The sequence below is a fragment of the Canis aureus genome, chromosome 14 (assembly GCF_053574225.1).
Source record: "Canis aureus isolate CA01 chromosome 14, VMU_Caureus_v.1.0, whole genome shotgun sequence".
Lineage (NCBI taxonomy): Eukaryota > Metazoa > Chordata > Mammalia > Carnivora > Canidae > Canis > Canis aureus.
Window position 1 is genome coordinate 52,619,895 of NC_135624.1, and position 25,516 is coordinate 52,645,410.

Below are 25,516 nucleotides of genomic sequence, written 5' to 3' on the forward strand. Positions count from 1 at the left end.
AAAAATATATGGTGACTTGCTTTCTGTGAATTCCTTGCTATAGCCCTCCCCAGCAATTTCTTTTCCTTTTTTTTTTTTTTAAACTGGAAGAATTTTAACTTTCTGTAATTGGTGCTGAGTTACTCCATAGGTGAACTGCTTGATAAGAGATCCAGGTACTTCTTGAGACTCATTTGACTTAGACAATAAAATTATATCATAGGCTTAAATGATGATTATCTTTATACTAATTATAGTCTAAGAGCCTTAAAGACAGAAATCATACCTTATTCATTTATATTCCACCACAATTTACAGATTATTTTGATATATTAGTCAGTAATACTTAAATTAATACTATAGCAGTAGAGAATGTACCTAATTTACTCAAGAGAATTACGGATATTTTGAAAAGAGGCTCACACACAACTGCATAGGTCACCCTTGAAGACTCATTTTGCATGTATGATAACATGTCTACCAAATGTTAACAGGAGAATTCCCACAGACTTAGTGTGATCACAATATTTGAGGACTAGGAGCCACAACATAATTGAGCACGATAGCAAACTATTGCAAATACTGTTGATCATATACCCAACGGGCAGGCCCCATCTTCCTTAATGGCAAACCAGACTGCGTTTGGGTCTTCAGGCTCTCATGTGTCAAGAGAAGGTTAATTCTCAAGGGTGGATTATGACTGGGTGTCAGCCAATCACAGTATCTCATTCCCCTTGACAGTCAAAGTCACTGGTTCAGACAGGGGGGTGTGATCCAATTCTGGCTGATGAGACCTACGGGTAAATCTACCGGAGCACTTCTTAGAAAAATTCTCTCTGAGAATAATAATAATAATGTGGAATGCAGGAGAAGACACAACCTTCTTCTTTGTCTGTGGTTGCTGCTGAGCTGTCTTGCAATCACAAGGAGCTAAATTCCTCCCCACTTTTACCTGGCCTCCTCTTTCCTTCATCTCTGTTGTCTCTTTCCCACTCAATTTTGATCCTACTTCTAGAAGTTCTCCCTAGTGAGGGACCCTATCTTGGGGGTCCAGGCTGCTCCAGCTCCTCGGATCCTTCTGTGAGTTCCTTGCACTCACCACTAATGGACTTGGTACACATCACACTTTCCAGTGAGTACTAGCTGATTGCGTTGGGATTTGCCTATAATCGGGTCTGTCCATCATCTCATGACTTTCCTCTGCTTCCTTGCACAAAGCTATCAACATCATGCAGACCTTGTGACGTAGGTGGTTTAACACATCTCCTATTCTGGGATTCTAAGGGACAGCTTGTCACCTCTGTGTGGTAAACATCATCCATGGGGTTTTGGTTTGGGATCTAGTGGCTTTATTTTAATATTAAAAATTTAAAATTTACCATAAAGGTTAGCACCTCCTTCACTATTTTTAAATGTATAGTTCAATAGTGTTAAGTAACAACCAAGCTGTGGTCCAATTAAACAACTCCCATTCCTTTCTTCCCCAACCCCTGGCAACCACCCTTGTATGGCTCTGTTTTTATGAGGAAGTTGAATTCAGGGGACCAACGAAGTCTGCTGCCACAGCCCCATTACCAAACTATAAGTCCTGGAGACGGGAGTTGGTGTTATGCCCACGGCACCAACACAGCACCCAACCCAGAGAAGACACTCACATATTTCACCCATGAACAAGTTACTCTTAATGCCTGCATCTTCTGGAAGGCTGATAGGAGGCATTCTTATACTCATTAAAGTGATTGATGGTTAACATAAAAGTTGCCGTCATTACCCAGGTCAATATGCAGCATGAGCTTCTGCAAAGAACACTGCCAACTCTTGATTACCCGACTAATGAAGAGCAGGAGAGGAACAGATGATCTCAGATTGATGCTGACCTTAAAGTACTTTGTATTTTCTTGTGTATGAATTTGTTGTGACAGATTTCTTTACTAATTATGCTTGGTTCAGGCACACGCTATAACGTGAGCAGTCCCTGGGCATCACTTGCTGGTGGTGATTTGAAGGGAAGGAGGTGGCCCAGTCATACATGGGGCAACCCATTAGAAAGTAAACATTTGACACAGATGTATATGAGATAGTTAACCTGGTGGGCATATTTGAGAGCTGTTGCTGTGACAATTGGTGAAACCAAAAGGAATAAAATCTTTCGTTTGTACCATGCTTTACCATTACAAAGGGCTTTCAAACATGTTACCTCGCTTATTTCGTCTCACAATCCTACCTCTTTATTTTTATTTGTTTAAAGATTTATTTATCTGAGAGAGAGAGAGAGAGAGAGAGAACACAACTGGGGAGGGGAGAGGGAGAGAACTTCAAGCAAACTCCACACTCAGCGTGCAGCCCCAGGTAGGCTCGATCTCACAACACTGAGATCACGAGCTGAGCAGAAACTAAGAACTGGACGCTTGACCAACTGTGCCACCCACGAGCTCCAACCCTATCCTTTTAATACAAGCCCTGCTAGCTCCACTTTACAGGTGAAGGGATGGAGCGGTCCAGGAGACTAAGCAACCTGTCCATACAACACATCCACTCAATGTATAGTCTGGACTCTCTTCTAAGCTTAATGTGTTTTACAACACCATTGTTACACCTGAAGAGCGTGGGGACACAAACTATTCACACCCAATGTCAGAAGAAGGCAGGGTATATATTATACATATATAAAAACAGAGAGGTTCTGGACTAGTTTGGGCAAGAATAATCCTAATTTGCTCCCTGCAATCCCTAAAACCACTCCTACCACTTAGTTTCTGCCTCTACCTTCAATCACCACAACTCTAGAAAAAGAAAAAGAAAAAAAAAAAAAAAAGAAAGAAAAAGAGGGAAGAACAAGTATAAAAGTACCAAGGTATGACATTTTGGGGCTGTTCCAGAAGCATCACAGTACCACTAATGCTGAGGGCAGCAACCAGACTTTGAGTCCTACTGTGAGCCAGGCACCTCCTCTCACCAGCCCTGCTAGGCAGGCAGTACTGTTCCCACTTTACAGACAGCTTCTCTGAACCTCAGTTTCGTCAAGAAACTTGGCCAAATCATGCACTTATTTTTAAAAATCTTTTTATTTATTTACTTTTAAGATTTTTATTTATTTGAGAGAGAGGGAACATGAGCAAAGAGAGAGGTGGTGGGTGAAGAACAGAGGAAGAGGGAGAAGCAGACTCCCTGCTGAGCAGGGAGCCTAATGTAGGGCTCGATCCCAGCACCCTGGGATCATGACCCGAGCTGAAGGCAGATGCTTAACCAACTGAGCCACCCAGGTGCCCCCAAATCATGCATATAGTAACTATAGGAGTAGGAATTTGAACCCCACGCTCTCCTAAACAAACCCCTCTGCAATACGTATGGTTTAAATAAGCATAAAAACATAACAATTAGGAATTCATCATACCAAGACACCTGAGGATGAACTGAAGCTTGATTTTTCATAAACTGCATAAAGTTTGTTTTCTAAGCTTTTTCATAGCACATATCTGCATAAAAGCAATTTTAAAAACCTTGTTGTTTACCTTCAAAGTATCCCTTTCCACATCATAAAAGCAAATTAGGCAGGAATCCTCAAACCTGTTACCTATCCCTTCTATAAAGGAAACCATTAAGGAATGAAATGTCATTTCTTTCATAATGGTCTCCGTCAAGATCTTTGGTACATTTTCCATAGAACCTCTTCACACTGAATTTTGCGAATGACATATTTTGCTATAAAGCTGGTCTCATTTTTTCCCCAGACATAATCTATTTTATCATCTGGCTTTCTTTTCTTTTTTTTTTTTTTAAGATTTTATTTACTTGTTCATGAGAGACCCACAGAGAGAGGCAGAGACACAGGCAGAGGGAGAAGCAGGCATCCAGAGGGGAGCCTGATGCGGGACTCAATCCCAGGACCCCAGGATCACGACCTGAGCCAAAGGCAGATGCTTAACCACTGAGCCACCCAGGCGCCCTATCATCTGGTTTTCAAAAGTAACTGGTTGCTGTTTACTGAAGTCTGATGGCATCTGTGGACTCCAAACCACTGAACTTGCAGTCATCCTCTGAATTTGCCTTAATAATTCTGCAAAGACAAACTGCTGCCCAGCTCTGGCAGAGAGGGTAGGCCTGACTCTGCCCCGATCTCTACCTCCCTCTTCTCAGTTTCTCTTGCTGTAGTGTAGCCAACTGACCCATTTTTGGCCAATGACATTAGGCAGACATTTGCTGAGAGAAGAGCTTCTGGAAATCTTTTGCTCACCTGATAAAACGGGATATACAACTGCACTGTCCCTGTTCCTACTAACTACTGCCCCCCGCCCCTCCCCGAGTAAGACTCAATGACCAGAGGCACAGAAGCCCCCTTGAAACGATTAGCATGAAGATAGAAGCCAACACAAGGCAAAGGATGAAAGAGCAGAAAGGACCTGGGTCCTCAGTGGCATTGCTGAGCAGTTAAATCCATACCAGCAGCTGTCTACACCTGGACTCCTTGCTGTGCAGACCCCGAGCTGGGTGAGCCACTGTAGCCAGGTTTTCTGTTATTTGCAGCTGAACACGTTCCTTACTGATAGACTAGCTGCTGCCTTCTTTTGGGGATGGTTCTTCTCTTTCCCTTCCCCAAATCCAACCACCCCGTACAGGTTGAAGGAACCGGCACAGAATGGCACCTTCTCATCAGGCACAGACTTACATAACCCAACAGTATTTACAAACTAAAGAATAATACAAGCTGCATACAAACTACATTACACGGCTAATTCAGAATACTGCTGGGAAATATCCCTTCACTTCTCTGCCGAAGAACTTCTTGGGTCTGCGATGTCATATTTCCATGAGGAATCTATTTCCTGCTTTCTTTGGCAGTGTTCAAAGTTAGGCCTTTCAGTTGTTAGGATACAGCCTGTTGGTTTCAAGGGCTTCAGGTCACATTCTCATTCCGTAGAGATCACAGACATACAGACCCATGATAAATCTCCCAGGACTCAATTTTATTCGAATTGACTGAAAACTTATCTGTTCTTCAAAAGTTCTTCTGCTTTTTATTTATTAAAATTAAAAATTTTTTTATGTAGGGGTGCCTGGGTGGTTCAGTTAGGCACCTGCCTCCTGCTCAGGTCCCAATCCTGGAGCCCTAGCATTGAGCCCCACATGGAGCTTGCTTCTCTCTCGCCCTCTTCCCCTCTCCCGGCTTTTGGTCTCTCTCTCTCTCTCTCTCAAATAAATGAAATCTTTTAAAAAAATAAAAACAATTAAAAAATTCATTTGAGAGAGAAAATGAGTGTGTACACATGGGGTAGAGGGGATGAGGGGCAGAGGGAGAGAAGCAGACTCCCCACTGAGCGCAGAGCCCAATGCGGAGCTTGATCCCGTGACCTTGAGATCACCACCTGAGCCGAAATCAAGAGTCAGACACTTAATGGACTGAGCCACCCAAGCACCCCAAGTTCTACTTTTTAGTGATGAGTTTTAGAAAATATGTGTGAAAGCAGTGATTTACCTGATTACCTTTTTAAACTTATTTGGCATTTTCCCCAGGATATTGAATGACATACTGCTTATTGAGCAAAACCAACAATCCAGGCAGTGTGCACAACTGGGAGTTGGGCTACTTGTAATTAACCAAGTTAATCATGGGCACTTAGGGGATAATTTTATCATGCTAAACTAGGCAACTGCCACTGCCAACACCTCGACTTTACGTTATTTGAACTTACTAAAACAACAGCTTTAGACTTTCTGGATATCTTTCTTCAACAAGACATACATGGCTTGGGATCCCTGGGTGGCGCAGCGGTTTAGCGCCTGCCTTTGGCCCAGGGCATGATCCTGGAGACCTGGGATCAAATCCCACGTCGGGCTCCCGGTGCATGGAGCCTGCTTCTCCCTCTGCCTATGTCTCTGCCTCTCTCTCTCTCTCTCTCTGTGGCTATCATAAATAAATAAAAATAAAATAAAATAAAAAAAAAAAAAGACATACATGGCTTAACAAAATAAGCACAGCACAAACACATGCATTTCCACACACTGGTAATAATCAGAGTAACTGGAAGTTGTGGAAATATAGCATAAAAATACAGGAAATAGAAACTGGAATCCACAGATTAGGGACTAGAATGAAGCATCTCTTAGGTTTAACTGGTTCTGAGACTCGATTTTAGTTTCCTGTGGCTTCAAAGGTGTGTGCCCAGGTACACATCTGCTTGCGGAAAACCCTCGCTCCAGCTTCAAGGGATTCCTGTTCATCAGAGCTCTGCTAGGGCACTCACATATGCTGAACCTTGGTTGTCTAATTTATAATGCAGGGATAACACTTAACACCACAAGGATCCTGTGAGGATTAAAAGGTGACATACATATGTGCATATGTAAAAATTCTTATAACTTGTACTATCCTGTTGACTTAGGGTATTGTTACTATTCCTAACTCCTGGTAAAATAATGGGGAAAATTCTGCTGGAATAATCATGTGCAGCTTCTCCATTTTATAAATCTATCCTCTCAGCATTCTTTGGTTACTACTGTATTCGCAGGAACAACCGCCTCACAGAGGACTATTGTCGCTGAATTGCTAGAGATTAAGGATTTGAGGAAAAGGAAATGAGGCTTTGCCAATCTCTAAGGACCCAAGGAGAGCTGCAAGGACACGTGCAGTAAAACGTTGTAAACACATTCTTTTCCAGTTTTAGTAAGTGGAACAGGCCATCGGTTGACCCTGAGAGCTGGAGAGTAGCAGTACATCTCACAAAAGCAAGATGAAACAGGTGGTCAAGCCCTGGGCTCATGATCATGCATGGAACTCGTATTTAACGAGATGCTGAGAATGCGTGTCTGACCATGGCCAAATAGAGTTGTAAAGGCTATTATTTTTCTTCTGTGAAAGGACACTAAAGACAAAACCTCCAAAGTTCACAAAGTGTTGACCATTGAGATCTCATAGAGGTGGCTGCTGTTACAACAGACATTTTCAAGCTACTTTCACAGAGATACACATGCTTTTAATGAATCCCAATTCAATGATGAACAAAGGCATATTCTCTCCAGCTCCCTATTATTTTGAAAGGTATGACTGACCAAACTGGACTCTAACAAATGAAAGGCATTACAGCAAACTCCTGATGGAGGAGTTTTAACTGATCTCTAACTCTCTACTCCCAATGCCTGGTAAGCCTGGAAGCAAACTGGATCTGGATGTTGGTCAGTCACTACACATTTCATAGACAGGGACAGGGGTGAAGGTACTACTCTCACTGGTTTCTACGCCATTGGAGAGGGACAGTCACAGTATAATTCAAGTCTGAAGATAATTTCAAAGTAATTTTTTTCTTTTTCTAAAATGTATTTATTCATGAGAGACATAGAAAGAGAGAGGCAGAGACACAGGCTAAGGGAGAAGCAGGCTCCCTGTGGGACCCCAGGATCACAACCTGCACCAAAGGCAGACAGACGCTCAACCACTGAGCCATCCAGGCACTCCCCCAAAGTAATTTTGACTGCATAACAGAATGCTTTGCTTTTGGCCTTTTGTTCTTTGGGGAAAATATGTCTAATTTAGAAGAGGCTAATTTTTAAAATGGAATTACCAATGTCAACATATATTAAAATTTTTTTGGTAAATGTTCAAACCTTTGAATCAGTCACTCCAAGGTGGAGTCTATTCTAAAAATATAATGCAGAAGAAGGCCTTTATGTCCAAAGATGTGAATTTCAAGGTTATTCATGACAGGAAAACTGGGGTGAAGTAGGATTCATTCAAATAATCATGTAGCATTATAAATAATATTTATAAGACATTTTGAGTCCACAGAGAGTAGTTATAAATGAAAATAATAAAAATATATGAAGAACACTATTTAATTATATGATACATGCCTAGAAAACTGCTAGAATGAAATACAATAAAATATGAAATGGGTACTATAAAAAAACTAACAATGACAGTCTCTGATTTCAATGAATTCTACAAGCCTCCATAATGTTTGGGTTTTTCTTCAGTAACAAAAATGATCTTAATTGAAAACAAAATTAAATGAGCTCACATTCCCAGAACACACATAAACTGCATGCCAGCTGAAATTAATTAACAAGGATAAGAAACGTCTAGAATTTAAAACCCACTGTAGTTTGTCCAAAAAGCTAACCACCTGACAATGCATCACTAAGTGCAAAATAGTATCCTCATGATTTCAGTAGGTCATTCGTACCTATTTATAATTTTGCTTTTTGTCAGGGAACTAGGTGGAACAAAAGTGAACTTATTGTATTTTTTTTCTTCTCAGTGTTTACCAGGGTAAACACAATCTTTGAGATTCTTTTGGATCAACAGTCTATCCTTAGCTCAATCCTGAGCAAAAAAAAGAAATAAAATCCATTTGTCTCCACTCCAGAATGTCACTTTGGGCAAAGTAATAACTATGTCATTTATATACTACACATTGAGCCATAGTTACATTATTTATCAGCTCACGAAGTCAATAATTAAATTATAATGTATTCATAGGCTACAAACGTGAAGGTACCTTTGTTCATTTTTTCCCTTTCAGTGGAAACTGCATGGAAAATATATGCTTCTAATTATTCAAAGTAAAGAGCTGAGGGCTCGGTCATGTGGATGTTCTTTGTTCCTACGCATTTTTATTGACCTGACTTACACGGGCCTCTTTCATATTAGTCTGCCTTCCTGTACTTCACAAACCATCAGACAGACCACAGGTTTGTAGGCTCCTTAGGGAAGGGGCGTTAACTTTCTCATCACTGCAGATGTCCTTATTATGGCACCCAGCACAGCATTTACAAAAAGGTACTTGACATGATTCCTAGGGAATCATCATAATTCTCTACTTCTAATGACAGTGATGATCCAGGTAACCTTCGTTTCCTGAGCTCAGGGATGGGGTGAACTCAGAGAAGCCAGGATAGAGCCTAATTGCTGAGTGTAAATCCAGACAGAGAGGAGAGAGCTGGTTTTGAGCAAGGTGAAGAAGGGTGCCTGCAAGCCTGGCTCTGTGTGAAGGAAGAGCCACGCAGGAGATTCCGGCTGCTGGGAAGGCTGGAGAAGAAATGGGAGGTGCCTCCTGCTGTCCCATAAAAACACGATAAAACCTACACTTCTAACACCTGTGGAGTGGGAGTCCTGCTTGCAGACGAGTTGCAGGGAGAAAACAGAGGCTTGTCACGGGGACAGTCTAGCACAACCCATAACGTGTACTGTCCTCAGAAATCCTGACAGTTCCTAATGCTTGTCACTGATCTATTTCTGACAGTTGATCCTTATTATTCATGGATTCCGTATTGCGGAGCCACCGACTCATTAACATTTATAACCCTCAAATCAAATGATTCTTGTACAGGGTACAAAAAAAATTTCTTGTGCAGAGTGGAAAAAAAAATTGAGGTCCCAGCTGAGGTCAAACAAGGCCAAACTGCTCGTTTCAGCTCTCACACTGTAAACAAGAATCCCCTTCACAGTCTATTATTGCCACTTTTTTTTTTTTTTTTGCATTTTTTTGTTTCCTGTTGGTGATTTCACTGTTTAAAATGGTCCCCAAGCGTAGTGCTGAAATGCTGTCTAGTGTTCCAGCAAGAAAAGGCTACCTGTCTTACAGAGAAAATGTGTGTTAGAAATGCTTCACTCCGGCAGGAGTTACAGGTTGTTGGCCTGAGTTCAGTGCAAATAAATCAACAATACGTATTAAATAAAGTGTCTTTAAGCAGAAATACACATAAAACAAATACACATGTACCGATTAATGAAAATGTGATCAGGAACTTAAGTCTGTTGCCCCTAAGAGCAATGGTTCAGTACTCACTAATTCAGTGTCTGCATTACCACAAATAATGGGAACGAACTGAATTTGTGTCTTCCTCTGTTGCCGTTTCACCGAAGGGGAAAACAGACTAGAAGTAACCTTTATTAAGGGCCAATTGTGGGTCAAACACTGTGCTAGACAGTTAAAATACATTCACTCATGTAACTCTCACAACCAGCTTGTGAGGTAGGTAGTATCTTCATTTTACAGATGAGAAAACTGATGCTCAGAGAGGTTAAGTAACTTTCCTTAGGTCACAGAGCCACTGCCTGGGAGGTGACTGAGGGAGATGATATAATCAAACTGAACATTTACTCTCAGTCTCAGGGTTTTTGTGACGGCAGGATGTAAGTATAAAGGGCAATGTGAGAAGATGACAACTGGGACACTCGGCCAAGGGACAAAAGATTCCCCTCTAGGCTGGACCATCACCTCTCCCCATTGGAGATCCTGAATAGGGAGGGACGGGGAGAGAGGTGGGCATCCACCTGTGTGAAGGTTCCCCTTTCCCATAGGACACATTCTAATCCACTCTTATTCATTAATTTACTCAACAAGTGTGTATTGAATACCTACTATCTTATCCATAGGACTATTTAGACACTGGGGATTAAAAACTGAACAAAACAGATAAGAAGCACTAGGCTCATGGAATTTATATTCTAGGGACAGGACTGAACGATTGAGTCATATGGCTTCAGGTTAGTACTTAAAGTACTGTGGCACTCCAACTTTTATTAATACCAACAAATACCAGTAAATGTAGGAATATTTCCATTCTGACTCATAAAACTGCACTGAAATAGCCAAGGAGATAAGCAGCAGCCAAACTACCATGCCGCTTGCACTGTACTGAGTGCTCATGTTTTCGAGGGCTTCCGCTTCCCAAGGTAAAATAGATATTCTGAAAAATTGTCCTGCTGCGAAACATTATGTGCAGATAAATGGAGCAAAAATTGGTCCATCAATATCGTGATTAACCGAAGGAAACAATGCACCTCCAAAGTCACCTGAAGTCCTTTTAGAACAATGGCTCTGAACCTGGCCTGGACATTAAATCACCTAGGAGTTTTTAAAAATCCTGATGCCCAATTAAGCCAATTACATCAGAATTTTGCAGTAGAACTCAGGCATCAGAATTTTATAAAACTCCCCAGGTGATTGTGACATCCAGCCAAGGTCAAGAACCATCGCTTTAGAATGTGTCGGAGCACACAGTGTGTGCCAAGAGTTGGTGGGTCCAGTGTTCTATTTCACTCAAAACTGCTGAAGCTGGTGGATCTGAAAAGTTACCTAGCTTCCTAAATTTCCTCTCCATACCCTCCTCTCTTCTGCTCTCCACCCTCTGCTGGGAGGTTGACGGCATCATTTTTTGAGTAGTCGCAAAGAACCCACCTACGTGGATACCTTCTTGAGTCTAAACTTGTCTGTTTATAGCTAAATGTTTAAAAATAAATAAAAATCAAAAAGATTTTTATTTATAATGAAAGAGCCAGAGAGAGAGAGAGAGAGAGGCAGAGGGAGAGGGAGAAGTAGGCTTCCTGCAGGGAGCCTGATGCAGGACTTGATCCCAGGACCCTGGGAACATCACCTGAGCCAGAGGCAGGAGCTCAACCACTGAGCCACCTAGGGGTCCCAAGTGTTTTGATTTTTAAAAGGAGTTCTTACTAAGCTGAGGCTACAGGTGAAAGCCAAAAAGGACATACATGAATTGCAAGCAAAGGGTTTTATTATTTCCACCAATAAGTCTTCAGCGGTCAAGCCTAATACCCAACATGTACCCAATACTAATCATACTCTTGGCCAATCTCTGATTTGGGTTTATGTTTCTCTTTGGAGCCAGTCTCTCTGATTTGTTTTTAATGAACCAACCAACATAACCCCAAAACATTTCCTATATATACAAGGAAGAAACAGACCAATAATTACTTAATTTGAGTGTCCTTTGGGTGCCTGGGTGGCTCAGTCTGTTAAGTGGATGACTTCCACTCAGGTCATGATCTCGGGGTCCTGGGATCATGCTCTGCATCAGGCTCCCTGCTCAATAAGGAGTCTGCTTCTCCCTCTCTCCATCCATGCTCTCTCTCAAATTAATAAAATCTTAAAAAAAAAAAAACTAATTTGAGTGTCCTTTGATTCTAAAATATCCTCTATACCTGAAAGGTGCTATTAGAAAAAAAAAAAAAAGTGTGTGACACAGAAGATGGAAATATTCCATGCTGTAAAGCAAAGTGAACCCTCTGGCCAGCATCCTGGGTGGCTCCCATGTGACTGTTTGCATTTGGCTCTGGGATCTCCTGGAGATGGAGCAGAACTCCCTGTCCTAAAATACTTGAAGAGCAAGAACAAGAGGTAGATGAGTTTTCAGGGATTTGTTTATCACAAAGTCATCCTGCCATTTTGTTTGCATAGACCTAAATACAGGTTTCAGATCTAACTTGGGAGATACATAAGGCAGTATTACATTTGGATTGTTCAAAGTAAGACATCGACCTGTCAGGGGCACTTGGGTAGTAGCTCAGTTGGCTGTGTCCAACTCTTGATCTCAGCTCAGATCATGAACTCAGGGTTGTGAGATTGAGCCCCGTATTGGGCTCTGAGCTGGATGTGGAGCCTGCTTAATATTCTCTCTCTCTCTGCCCCTCCTCCTCTCCCTCTTAGAAAGAAAAAAAAAAAAAAAGACATCAACATGCCACAGTCTAGTCACTTACAAACTAAATTGTATAAGGGTTTATAATGCTAGTAACAATAAAAGCGGAAATGAAACAGCATTTAATGAGACTTTTCTATGTGCCGGATACCAATGCTTTTCATGTATTAGCTCACTCATGTTCCCTAAGTGGCAGACATTAATATTATACCTGCTTTGCAATAAAAAAAAAAACTACGAATCAAGGAGGTTAGGGTCCCACAAGTAGTTAAGTGGCAAAGGGGGATTTGGCTCACGGGGTCTGACTCCAAAGTTCACATCCTTAACCATTCCACTGTATTTTGTCACGTGTATCATTTTGGCTGCTGGGTGACCCAGAAGTCTTAAGAACTGAAGACAATTGGTAGGGTCCAGCCGGGGGTGAGCCTTGGAGACCTATCAAGCCCACGGTCACCAGGGGGTTATGGCTGTCTCCCCTACCTCCTAGGCTAGACCTGGGGGAGGCCACTGGGTTTGGGCTGATGCATAGGATAAGTCGGGATCCTAAACCATCTGAAAAAACTTCATCCCAAGAAAACTTCATCAAGAAAAGGACAACCATCTCCTGGTTAACACGGGCCTTGAGACGTGGCATTATTCTTGCTTCTTGCTTATTCGCGCTCTACGGGGGAATGCCAGGTGCAGCTCATGCGTCTGGGGGTGCAGTTGGGGGAGTGGACTGAGCAGAGTTCATCATTTATAAAGTTGCTGGCCGAGCTCTGGAACTCACGAAGGGTGAGGGCTGGGGAGAGAAAACCATCCTTCTTCGTGCTGGGGCAGGAGAAAAGGGCAGCAGGCAAGGCCAGGCCAGGCAGAGAGAGCAAAAAGCAAGAGGCCTCCGAGGAGGCAGGAGTGAGGGAGGCTCGCTGCCCCACATCACAGCTGGGTCCCAACGGGCCTGCCCCAGCCCTGGCAGCTCTCTCCTGGTGAACCAAAGGCTTGGTGGTGCAGAAAGGGCCAACCTGCATCCGCTTCTCCCTCCTGCTCTCAAGGGCCTCCGGCTCCGAAGCTCTGGCCTGTCCAAACTCGAGCAGCGTCTTGCTCTGGGCCGGCCTGCGCTCCCCAGCAGGGCTGGGCGTCTCTAACTAGCAGCCCGTCCCCTCGCCTCCTCTAACTGGGAGCGGCCTGCCGCCTCAGCATTTCATTCTGGGTCACAGGCGGCACAGCCTCCCCAAGGGGGGGTCCTTCGGAAGCCGGGGCTGCAGGAGAATTGCTGCAGCTGCTACTGAAGTTTACTTTCGGGTTCCTGTTCCCGGAGCACGAAGTTCTGAAAGCTCCCAGGGAGAAGGAGCGGGCTTTGCATCCTGCAGGCTCCGGCTTCCCAGACAAATTCCTAAAGCCTCGCTTCTGTGTGGTCTCTTTCAAAACCTTCTGAATGTTCCAGTAGATCTATTCCTTGATAAAATTTTCTCCCTCGCTTGGGGTCAGGCCAGAAGAGAGCAGAACAGATGTTAGATCTAAAGCTTTCCTGATTCAACCACTTGACCGCTGGCCGGCTCATCTGTCGTGATGTAAATGTAATGTCTTTGAGCCTTTCTCACTCAGGGAAAAGACAAGCCTCCGAGAAGGCAGGAGACGTCCCTCCTTCAAGAAAAACAGCATGAAAGAAGGGAGTGATTGAAGTCAGCTGCACTTCTGCCTGTCAGAATATTAAAGTGCGCTCTTTTTTCCTCTCAGAAAGTCAAAATGGATTATTCTGGAGTCCTCAAGCCCCTATAAGGGCTTGCCTTCTTTGGCAAGTCATCACCTGACTGACAAAACGATGCTTCGATCCCTAAAGAGTAGGCCTAGGATGAATCACAGCTTAGATGTGGAGTAAATATTATCCCAGGCGGGAAAACGGAGGCCAGAGTGGTGCTGGGGGCAGGGCCCAGGCAGGGCTCAGAGCTAAGACTTCAGGTGAAAGCGAACACTCGAGCGTGTTGACAGTTAGCTTAGTGATTTTCCTCCTCCTTCAGTCCACTCGGAGTTACCCAGAGGCCTGGCAAGTGATCAAATACCACGCACAACCGTTATGCTCCAAGAGGTCCTGTTCGGGAAAAGATTCAGGCCAGCTGCTCCCAGCACCCTGGCCCTCCAAAGCCTCTGGGCTGCAACTGAGGAGACTCCCCAGTTTGGACCTGGAAGGAGACGCAAGACTGAGCTCAGGTATCCATGAGGGGGCCCCTCGGATGCACTCCTGTAAGAAATACCATCTTCCATTGAATGTAATAGGACATTTATTATAAGGTACATCACCTTACCACAAAGAGCCAATAAACTAAGACGTCAACTTTGTTATCATAAAGAGTTTCTATTTTATGCTCATTGAAAGAACTCTTTTAGAGCTATTGACACAGGAATCTACCATATACCCCCCTCAATTCATCAAAGAGAAAAATATAAGCAAGATAAACTCATTAAAGTCTTTTTTTAAAAGATTTATGAGACAGTAAGAGAGAGAGCGAGAAGAGAGACAGTGAGAGAGAGGTAGAGACAGAGACAGAAGGAGAGAGACAGTGAGAACACAAACGGGGTGAGGGGTAGAGGGAGAAACAGTTTCCCCTCCCCAAGCAGGGAGCCCAATGTGGGGCTCGAACCCAGGACCCTGGCATCATGACCTGAGCTGAAGCCAGACACCCAACCGACTGAGCCACCCAGGTGCCCCTTGACTCTTGTTTTAAACTGTTCATTTTGAAATAACTCTCTAGGTTTACAGAAGAGAAAGTGCAGAGAGCAGATGCTATAGGTCTACGTGCCACACTCTGAACAGCAAGCCTATAAGATACCTAGATTTACACACCAGAAATGCGGTTTCCTGGCTGTGTGATGGCTGACCTTCAGGGCCTTATCTGGAAACTGGAGGACTCCCCTTACCTTCCAAGGCTGCTGTGAGTGGCAAAGGAGCAGACATCCACAGAAGCCCCCAGTTAACTCTGAGTTACCGACAAACATCAGTGACTCACCACCTACAAGGCCCCAAGGAGAGCTCTTGCCCCAAAGGAGTTTAGTCTAGTCAATGACTCTTGACATTTGTTTGGTGCTGCACACTTCACAGCTATTTCGTATCTGTTCTTTAATTTGACCTTCGCAATTAATTAAATGTGTCATTTCGAAGTTTTGAGGGTGCTGCTTTTTCACAGGAAACTCTACTTGGAACGTGCCGGCTTGTCCTTGGCCCTCCTACTGTAAGTGAGTAAAGCCACAACCGTATGAACGTGGCTCTGTCAACACTGGGTTACTAGTTTGTCTCACCAGGTCTGAACCATTCTTCCTTTTCAGACACAGAACTTCTGTGCCACCTCAGCCTGCTTCTGGGTGCGGCCCGGTCCACAGCTGGCTCCTCTCTCTGGTGACCTCTCTGGGTGGAGGCACTAGGTGGGGTGACCCCCTGCTCCAGCTGTTCCTTGTCAACCGCACCAGCCCTCCTTTGTAGAAGGGTAATGTCAATTCAATAAATAAGCTTGTTCAAAGGCTCCAGATCATTCTGCCATTAATCCAACTTGAGATAGAATCCAACTTTTTCAGGGGCACCTAGATGGCTCAGTTGGCTCAGGTCATGATCCCAGGGTCCAGCGATCGAGTCTCGCTTCTCCCTCTGCCTGTGTCTCTGCCCCTCTCTGTGTGTCTCATGAATAAATAAAATCTTAAAAAAAAAAAAGAGTTCAACTATTTGAACTCAATACACCATGAACTATTTATATCAATTTGAAGTAAAAAAGAGAAAAATCCTTCCCTGCTCCGCCACCCAAGATCAACCCTGGCTTTCTCCAGAGCTCTTCACTCTCTTTTGTACGCTTTGTGGGCTAGTGGGGTGGTGGGTCTTATCCACCTGAAAAACTCACCCAGAAGAGCCTTGGGAAAGCTTTCCTTAGACCTTTCTAGTCCCTCCCACCCACCTTCCTGAAGAGTAAAAGGTCTCACCGGGAAATCTTCAGAATTGCCTAAAAATAAACTGACAATTGTTTATACAGTCACAAGCCTTCTCCCATCTCAAATCTTTCTAACAGTGCCACTCCTGGATCTAAATTACAAAAAAAAAAAAAAAAGGTTACATTCATATGTTCCCTGGCTTAAAAGTTCTTTTGACAATTCAGGTTCCTTTTTAATAGCTGCTAAAAACAAGAGGCTGTCTTACAATTAAAAACACAGACGAGGTGAGATCATTTGTGGGGTAGCTCGAGGTAAAGGAAGCTCCATAATCTTATCCACTGTGGGGAGGAATTTAGAATGAAGGCAGGCTGGCTGGCCTTGGGCTCCGTCCAAGAGAGTTTTGTCACTAAACTACTGAAAGAGAGCCTTATAAGGCAGCTTCTCGTAGAAGGCAAGTGTGCAGTAAACCCAGGGGGCAGGCTCTAGGGGAAGGATGGAAATCATATTTAGTGGTGTCAATAGATGCCTGCTTAGCTCAATCATTCTATCTCATAGCTCTAGAATATCAAAGATTTTAATTTTTTAAAAGGACTTTATTTATTTGAGAGAGAGAAAGAGATAGAAATAGAGATAGAGAGAGAGAGAGATCATGAGTAGGATAAGAGGCAGAGGGAGAAGTAGACTCCCCGCTGAGCAAGGAGCCTGATGCGGAGCTAGATCTTGATCCCAGGACCCCAGGATCATGTACCTGAGCCGAAGGCGGGTGCTTAACTCACTGAGCCACCCAGGCACACCAAGGATCAAAGATTTTAAAACTTGTAACAGCCTCTTCCACATGCTTCCCTTCCTCACTTGAGTTCTCTCTCAGCTCTCCATGAGAGAATCTTTCAAACAGAATGCTCTGGCCTCCCAACAGGAGCAGTGTTTTTTTTTTTTTTTTTTTTTTTTTTTTTTTACGAGCAAGTTCTTCCTACTGGGTAATCTAAATGTGCCTCATGGCTACTTAATTCCAGGCCGTTTAATTCCATCTCCTGAGGAATTGTAGAACGGGTCTGGCACCTTCCATTTAATAACTCATTCCCCAACCATGAAGAAACATTAACTTGTTCTTTGGATTCCTTTCCTAGAAAAAAAATCTTAAGTCCTTTAGACCCTTTTCCAAGGCTGCCTATTAGCTTTTCTAAAGCTTCTTCGGGTTTTCAAATCTTTCCTGAAATGTAGTGATTAAAACTAGATAAAATAAGAAGGAACCAAGGCCCTCAGGTTTCTGTGCTCAAGAAGGACAAAGGAGGCCAGAAAAAATATTTAAAGTATTTCTATTGGGCTGGGGTAGACTTTTTTGGGGGGATGTGACTTTTTCGGTTTCTGATTTGGAAGGAGAGAGAGGAATGGGGATTGTGGAGAGAAAGGAAGAGCTTCCAGAAATGAGCAAAGGGCTGTAATTCGGGAGCAGGGCTGGCTAATGAGCTAGTGACGTGAGGGCACTTTGTAAAGCGAGGCACAATGGGCTCCTCTATCCCAAGGAACACACAGCTTGTCATGGTAGGTTAGGAACCCAGACCTGACAATGCTTCTAAGATCTGAGAAACTTAAGGTCTTGTGAAGAAGTCTAGGCATCCCCCGTTGGGATTACTTTAACAGCTTCCTAATGGGAGTCTGACTGCAAGTCTTGCCCCTTTCCAATCCATTCTAATGGTGGTCAACACAGATTTTTTTAAAAAAGATTTTTATATATTTATTTGAGAGAGAGAGAAAGAGAGAGCAAGCAAGTGGGGTGAGGGGCAGAGGGGGAAGCAGACTCCCCACTGAGTAGGGAGCCCAATGCAGGGCTTGATCCTGAACCTAGGACTCTGGGATCACGATCTGAGCTAAAGGTCGACACTTAACTGACTGAGCCACCCAGGCGCCCCTACCAATACAGATTTTTAAAAAACATAAATCCAACAGCAGCACTCAATAGGTCCCACTACTCTTGGGATCACCTCTAAACTTTGATGCATCTAATTTTCTCCATCACTGGACTCTGCCAACGGTCCAGCTGCCAGCGAACTGGATAGTTCGCTCTCTCTCCGCAAGGCAGCCCCATGGAACCACGTGCTAGTCCTTCCACAGCTGATACCCTTCTCACCTCCCTTCTAAGTCCATTCCAACTCCCATGCCAGCTTTTCTGCAGCCAATTCCTGTACATTCTTGTCTCAGGACCTTATTTTCCCAGGAATTCTTTCCTGGCTCTCTTCTTACAAATCTGGGTTAAGGATCCCTCTCCTCTGGGCTCTGGGACCATCTTATGGTAGAACTGTGTCAGTTTAACAAAGTATTACACGGACTTCCATTCCCCCCATCCCTGCAGATAAACCAGACCATTAATAATTTTGGAATCCCTGTTTCAACTTTTGATAAAGTTCTACAATTCTGACACCAGTGCCAATTCTTTGACACCAGCAGGGTGACCTAAAATCCTTTTCTGACACTATCTACCTGGAGATAGCATAAGATCCCACAGCTCAGTCCCACAGGACTTCAGATGCCTATTGCAAGTCCAGTTCGCCACCTGTGCTTCTGGTTGTTTACAGATTGGTGGTTCCAACCACTCCCTCCTTGGGTTCAATTAATTTGCAAGTGTGGCTCACAGAACTCAGAGAAACATTTTGCTTAAAAAACTATTGGTTTATTATACAACAATACAACTCAGGAAGAGCCAGACAGAAGAGATGTGTAGGGCAAGGTATGGGGGAAGGGGTATAGAGCTTCCATGCCCTGTCCAGGAGGGCCACTCTCCCAGCATCTCCACATGTCCACCAATCCAGAAGCTCTCTGAACCCGACCCTTCTGGGTATTTGTGGAGGCTTCATCACTATGTATTATTGATTCAATGACAATCATTGGTGATTGAACTCAATCTCCAGCCCCTCTGTCCTCCCAGGAGATAGGGGTGGGTGGGTGGGTCTGAAAGTTCCCACCCAATAATCAAGTGGTTGGTTCCACTGGCAGGCAGCCAGCACCCTCCTTGGTCCCAAAGTCACTCATTAACATAACAAAAACTACCCTGATAACTCTCCACACTTTATTTATTTATTTATTTATTTATTTATTTATTTATTTATATTAAAGATTTTATTTATTTATTCGAGAGAGAGAGAGAGAGAGAGAGAGAGAGAGGCAGAGACACAGGCAGAGGGAGAAGCAGGCAGGAGCCCAATGTGGGATTTGATCCTGGGTCTCCAAGATCACGCCCTGGGCTGAAGGCAGGTGCATAACCGCTGAGCCACCCAGGGATCCCTATTTATTTATTTTTTTGTTTCACTCTCCACACTTTAGAGATTCCAAGGACTTTAGGAGCTTCGCTGCAGAAACAGGGAGGATGATCACACATACATTCATTATAAATCACGATATCGCAAGTTCATAACTCATTGGCGGCTGGTAATAGGACATGGACATTTAAATGATGGCCTTTCAACATTAAAATGAGCTTCTCAAAGACTGAATGTTTAAAATCCATCAAACAGGGATCCCTGGGTGGTGCAGCGGTTTGGCGCCTGCCTTTGGCCCAGGGCGCGATCCTGGAGACCCGGGATCGTATCCCACGTCGGGCTCCCGGTGCATGGAGCCTGCTTCTCCCTCTGCCTGTGTCTCTGCCTCTCTCTCTCTGTGTGACTATCGTAAATAAATAAATAAAATTAAAAAAATAAAATAAAATCCATCAAACAAAAGGAGTTTCTGAAAACCACAATCTTTTACTGAAGCTTTTTCTATTTGCAGAACAGTTTCTGCAGCTCTGAACCTAATCCTTACCACAGTGGGGACGGAGAAATGTTGGGATTTGGGGGGTGGGGAACGTGATTACCTAATGTTAGAGTTCAGGATAGCCGGGGAAGGGAAGAGGAGTCAACAGTCAGATGTATTCACTGGCCTGGACTTGAGGAAGGCACAATATACAAGGAGAAAAGAGAACAGGCAGGCAGGAGAGTCCATACCCTGCATTTCCAAATGGGAAGGCTCTTTCTTACATGGATTCTTTTGTTTAATCACAAATATTTACAAAGTGTCCAATTATCCACCAGCCACTGTATTTATAAATACTTATTATAAGGTGGAGTCCGTCTTCTTTTAGGATGCTCCTAGTGGGGGTGGAGGGGGGAGACAGACATTCAAAGAGCCCTTTGGAGACCATGGGGAATGCTATACTAACTAGCAGAGCTTGTGTTTCCCTCAGGAATTCTGGTCCCTTTGCTGAAATCCCCACATGGATCCTCTGCATGGCGTGGCCCACCCCACTTAACACTGCTCATCCACCCCTAGCCTCCATCCCATTTTCCTGTGGTGCATTCTTCACAGGACATGCTATCAAATGAAAAGGTTTGTTTCTGTCTAAAGCTTAGAGTAAAAGCCGTGAAAGAGGGATCTTGTTTATTTTATTTCAGGCTGCTTGCCCTGAGACTAGAAGAATGCCTGGCAAATTCATACACTCATTCAACGTATGTTTAAAACACACTTGATGTAGGCATAGATCAGGAGCAAAAATGCCCTTTCCTCATGGAGCTTACTTTCAAGTTCCATAATGACAATGAACATTTATTGAGTGCTTGCTATGGATAACCTCCATAACACTGAATCTTTTAAAATAAAAATTTTAAGTCTAAATTCAATTTGCTAACATACAGTATAATGCCCAGTGTTCATCCCATCAAGTGTCCTCCTTAGTGCCCATCACCCAGTTACCCCATTCCCCCCCCTTCTGCAACCCTTTGTTTCCCAGACTTAGGAGTCTCTCATGGTTTGTCTCCCTAATTTTTCCCCACCCAGTTCCCCTCCTTTCCCTTATAATGAGTCTTAACAGCAACTCTGAGATAGGTCTGGTTAGAATCGTTTTATTACAGGCGAGAAAACCCGGTCCTAAGAGGTCAAGCGACTCGCCTAAGGATAAGTGACAGGGTTGAGATTCACACCCAGGAGTCTGGCTCTAGAGCTCAGTGTCTTACTATTTCTGCTAGAACGCCTCTTGCTTACATATACACAGTATGTCTGCAATAAATACTGTTGAAAAATGGCTGGATGCCTACAGAGAACCAAAGGAGGAGAAGGACATCATTATGGGGATAGAGGGTGGGTGGAGAAGGACGGGGGTGTTAAGGAGCTTCATGGAGAAAGGGATATGGGCCAGTTCTGGAAGGCCTGGCGTTCAAAGGGTGGAGAGATAGTGAGGGTGAGGGTGTGATTGCAAATAATAGCAAACAGCAGCGCTTACAGTGGCTGGACCATAAGGGGGTTGGAGAGAAGAAGCCAAAATAATACAGTTATGGTAAAGAGCCTCGTATGCCCAGCCAGGTAGTTTGAACTTGGTCCTAAAAGCACTAAACAGAAACGTAAGACCACTGGAAATGGAATTGCCAAGAAGCTCAGATTTAAAAGACCACAAACAAAAGGTGTTAACCAAGAAACGGAATAAAGGAGCACCATATTCTCTTCCAACTGTGTGATTTTATTATAGATCTCAGCACGTCTATAATAAGTCCTTATTAAACTGAACTGTCAAATCCCCTCTTCCAGTTACTCATGACATCAGGGACCTCAGTAAGATCTAACGGCACTAAATTTGTGATGGCAGTTCCAAGGTTTGAGATTATTAGCTCATTACCTCTGGACATATCTTCAAGAAGATGGCTTTGCCTCTTATCACAGGTACAGAAAACAAGCAGAGGAAGTTCTTTTCCTATATGGTTAAGTGGTGATCTCAGAAAGGAAGGGGACGATTGGGAGTGTCTCCAGGGCTCTAAGGAAACCACTCATGGAGGAGCGGTTGCAACCTGTATGGATCCTTTTATTTTATTTATTTTATTTATTTTAATTAATTAATTAGGATACTTTTAATTAGCACGACCAGATCTGTTGGTGCATCCTTGGCTGTAGAGACACCGTGCTGATGTGTGCTAGATGCTCAATAAACGTTGGCTAACGAGAGAACAGCAATGCCCCCTTCCTCTAAATACTCAAGGAAGCATAACTCAAGTTTCTTCTTGGGGTGGAAATGGCTGGAGAAAGCTAGCAAACGCATTTCCTATTCTTTGCAGAGCCCCAGTACCAAATGGCACAGAAATAAACGGCACTCTGTCCGGCTTGCCTCTGTAATTGTCAAAACACATCCACGTCAGGAAAAATGTATTAACACGTATGGCTTTAGCCCCATTTGTCTCTGTTGTAGAAAAGTACACTGGTAGGCTTCACATTCTTTTCTGCTTTCTCTGGCATTCCTCCCATAAATGGTCCCAGGCCCTAGACCCCATATCTCTAAATTTAGATTGGGAAGAAAAGGCTAATTTATGTCAGGGTTTTCAGTTTTAGATGCTAGTTCTCTTAACATTCCGTGCCACCTCCCCCCCCCCCCCAACAAAAAGAAAAACAAGGTCCGCATCTTCATGGGGTTTGCAGTCTGGAAAGATGCTAAGGAACAGGGTGTACATGGAGGTGATAGGAACAGTTCTACAGGACTATCAGTCTCAAGATCTTATAATCCCACTGTGCGTTTAGGGATGCACATAGCAGGAGAGAAAAAGGGATAAAACCAGCTACCGGCCAGAACCGGCAACAATGCTTAAACAATCACCAAGCTAACCTTCTGCTCTGATAACCAGGAATTTGAAGGACTATGGGGAAAAAGTCCCCTTGGAATGTTTCTAAGAAAATCTCAGTATGTGGAATGAGTTTTTAAACCCCACACACTTCTTTCAGGGTAGGACTGATAAATGAGATCCAAAAGAAGACATGACTATTCCTGTTGGAAAAGTACTGTGAATTGGGATCCCTGGGTGGCGCAGCGGTTTGGCGCCTGCCTTTGGCCCAGGGCGCGATCCTGGAGACCCGGGATGGAATCCCACGTCGGGCTCCCGGTGCATGGAGCCTGCTTCTCCCTCTGCCTGTGTCTCTGCCTCTCTCTCTCTCTCTCTATGTGACTATCATAAAAAAAAAAAAAAAAAAAAAAAAAAAGATTAAAAAAAAAAAAAAAAAAAGTACTGTGAATTATTCTGGGTGGTGATTTTCTAAGCTTAAGGTGACCATAATATAAAGAGTCAACCGTAAGTTACACAATTCAAGGCTTTCGGGGGTGAACTCTGAAATTAGTGACATAGGACTCATCAGAGCACGGAGTTCTGGGAAGAACTCTAAAAAAAGAATTATTTGGAAAGTGTGGAGAAAGCCTGAGCTGTGCTCTAAAGAAGCAACTGCTCCTGTCATTTCAGGAGAACCGCCTCCCTTCCTTTTTTCTACACTGGCAGGGGCCAGGAGAGGGGCTGCCAAGGTTGGCTCTAACTCTCCCTTGAAGTTACTGCCTATGGAAAATGTTATTTCAGACAGAGTTAAAACCTCTGAGGTTTTTTTTTTTTCCCCTTCTCCTCCTTACAAGTCCAGACTCTTATTTATTTTCCCCTTTCTTTTATGGCAAGTTTGGACCTGCCCGGAAATAAAACAGCCTCAAAGGCATTCCTGCTGAACAGCGCATCCTGGGGGATGAAGGCCCCAAAAAAGGGGACACGAAAGAACAAAACCGGCCAGAAGGTTCAGGATACAAGCGACACCATTAAAACATTCCTGCAGCAGTTTGTGCTTCTGGCCCACAGATAAGGGGCCAGATTATTCTTTGAGGATCTTTCGTTCGCAGTAAGTGAACGAAACCCAACGTTTAAAGGGCACTCGAGCCCATCGGACGCGCGCGGCGAGCGACTCCGCGGGACGCCCTCGCTCGGGCGCTCGTCGCCCCCCGGTCCCGTCCGGCCGCCCCGCCCCGGCCCCGCCGTCGCCCGGAGCCCGGGCGGGAGGACCCCGGAGGCAGCGGCCCCGGCGTTTCCCGGCAGCGGGGGCCGCGCCAGCTGTTTAGCGCGGGCGGGGGGGGGGGGGGCGGCACCGGGGTCCGCGCACGCTCGCCCCGCCGCATCCTCGCCTCTGGCGCGCGCAACCGGCTTCCAAAATAAAACCAGCAAAAGAAAAGAAAGAGAAGAAAGAGAGAGGCAGGGAAGAGGGGGCGCCGCGCCCCGCAGCCCGTCCGCCGCCCCCGCAGCCGTCGGGGCTCGGCGGGCGCGCTCCGCCAGGGGGAGCCAAGGCCGGGGGCGGGGCGGGGGCGGGGCGGGGCCGGCGCGCGTGCCCACCTTGCTCGCAGGTGCCCTTGCTGACCTGGGTGACGGCCTTCTCCCCGCGGCTCTCGGCCCGCAGGCTGGCGGCGCGCAGCTGGCAGCCGCTGGGGTAGGTGACGCCGTCGCTGCCGCACACCGGGTAGCGGCTCTTGCACACGCACACGCCGCTCGCCGCCGAGCCGCCGGCTGCTGCCCCGGCTTTACCCTTCCGCCTCTTGCGGCTCTTCACGCACTCCATGCCCGGCGCGCAGTGCCCCCTGCCGGCGCCGCCGCCCCCGCACGGCTCGCCCTCGCCGCGCGCGCACACCGGGCAGCAGCCGCACGCGTCGCGGGTCTCGCCCAGCGGGCAGCCCCGCGGGGGCAGGGGCGGGCAGGCGGCCGGCGCGCAGGGGCCGCAGGCGTCCGAAGAGGAGGAAGAGGAGAGGGGCAGGAGCAGGAGCAGCACCCCGGCGGCGCCGAGCAGCAGGGCGCGCAGCGGCGGCCGCTCCATGGCTGGGCGCGGCGGCGGGCGGGAGCGCGACTGAGGGGGCCCCGCGGGCCCGAGCCTTAAACCCGGCGCCCCGCCCGGCCCGGCCGCGGGAACCACTCCCCGGGGCGGTCCCCCTCCCGGGACCGCCCGGCTGCCGCGCGCCGCTGCCGGCGGGAGGGGCGGGGCGTCCGCGGCCCGGGGCAGGGGCCCGCGTGCGGTTCCCGGCGCCGCGCCGCCCCTCCCCGCGCCCCCGCCGCCCACCCCCGCTGCCCCGCGCTGCCCCCGCCGCCCCTCCACTGCCCCGCTCTGACCTCCGCTGCCCCTTGCTGCCCCCCGCTGCCCTCGCCGCCCCTCCGCTGCCCCCCGCTGCCCCCTGCTGCCCGCGCTGCCCCTCCGCTGCCCTCGCCGCCCCTCCGCTGCCCCCCGCTGCCCGCGCTGCCCCCACGCTGCCCCCGCCACCCCTCCGCTGCCCCCCGCTGCCCCTTGCTGCCCCCCGCTGCCCTCGCCGCCCCTCCGCTGCCCCCCGCTGCCCCCTGCTGCCCGCGCTGCCCCTCCGCTGCCCCCCGCTGCCCTCGCCGCCCCTCCGCTGCCCCCCGCTGCCCTCGCCGCCCCTCCGCTG

The 25,516-nt window shown here is 46.0% G+C and overlaps 1 protein-coding gene across 1 annotated transcript in view; it reads right to left on the reverse strand.

Moving 5' to 3' along the window:
- The window catches only part of IGFBP7 (insulin like growth factor binding protein 7), a 71,594-nt gene extending 46,646 nt beyond the window's left edge, over nucleotides 1–24,948 (reverse strand). Inside the window, exon 1 of the mRNA XM_077848144.1 lies at nucleotides 24,444–24,948. Within this exon, the coding sequence (XP_077704270.1) occupies nucleotides 24,444–24,918 (475 nt within the window). The 5' untranslated portion in view covers nucleotides 24,919–24,948. The remainder of the gene's footprint in view (nucleotides 1–24,443) is intronic.
- Nucleotides 24,949–25,516: the final 568 nt, after the last annotated feature.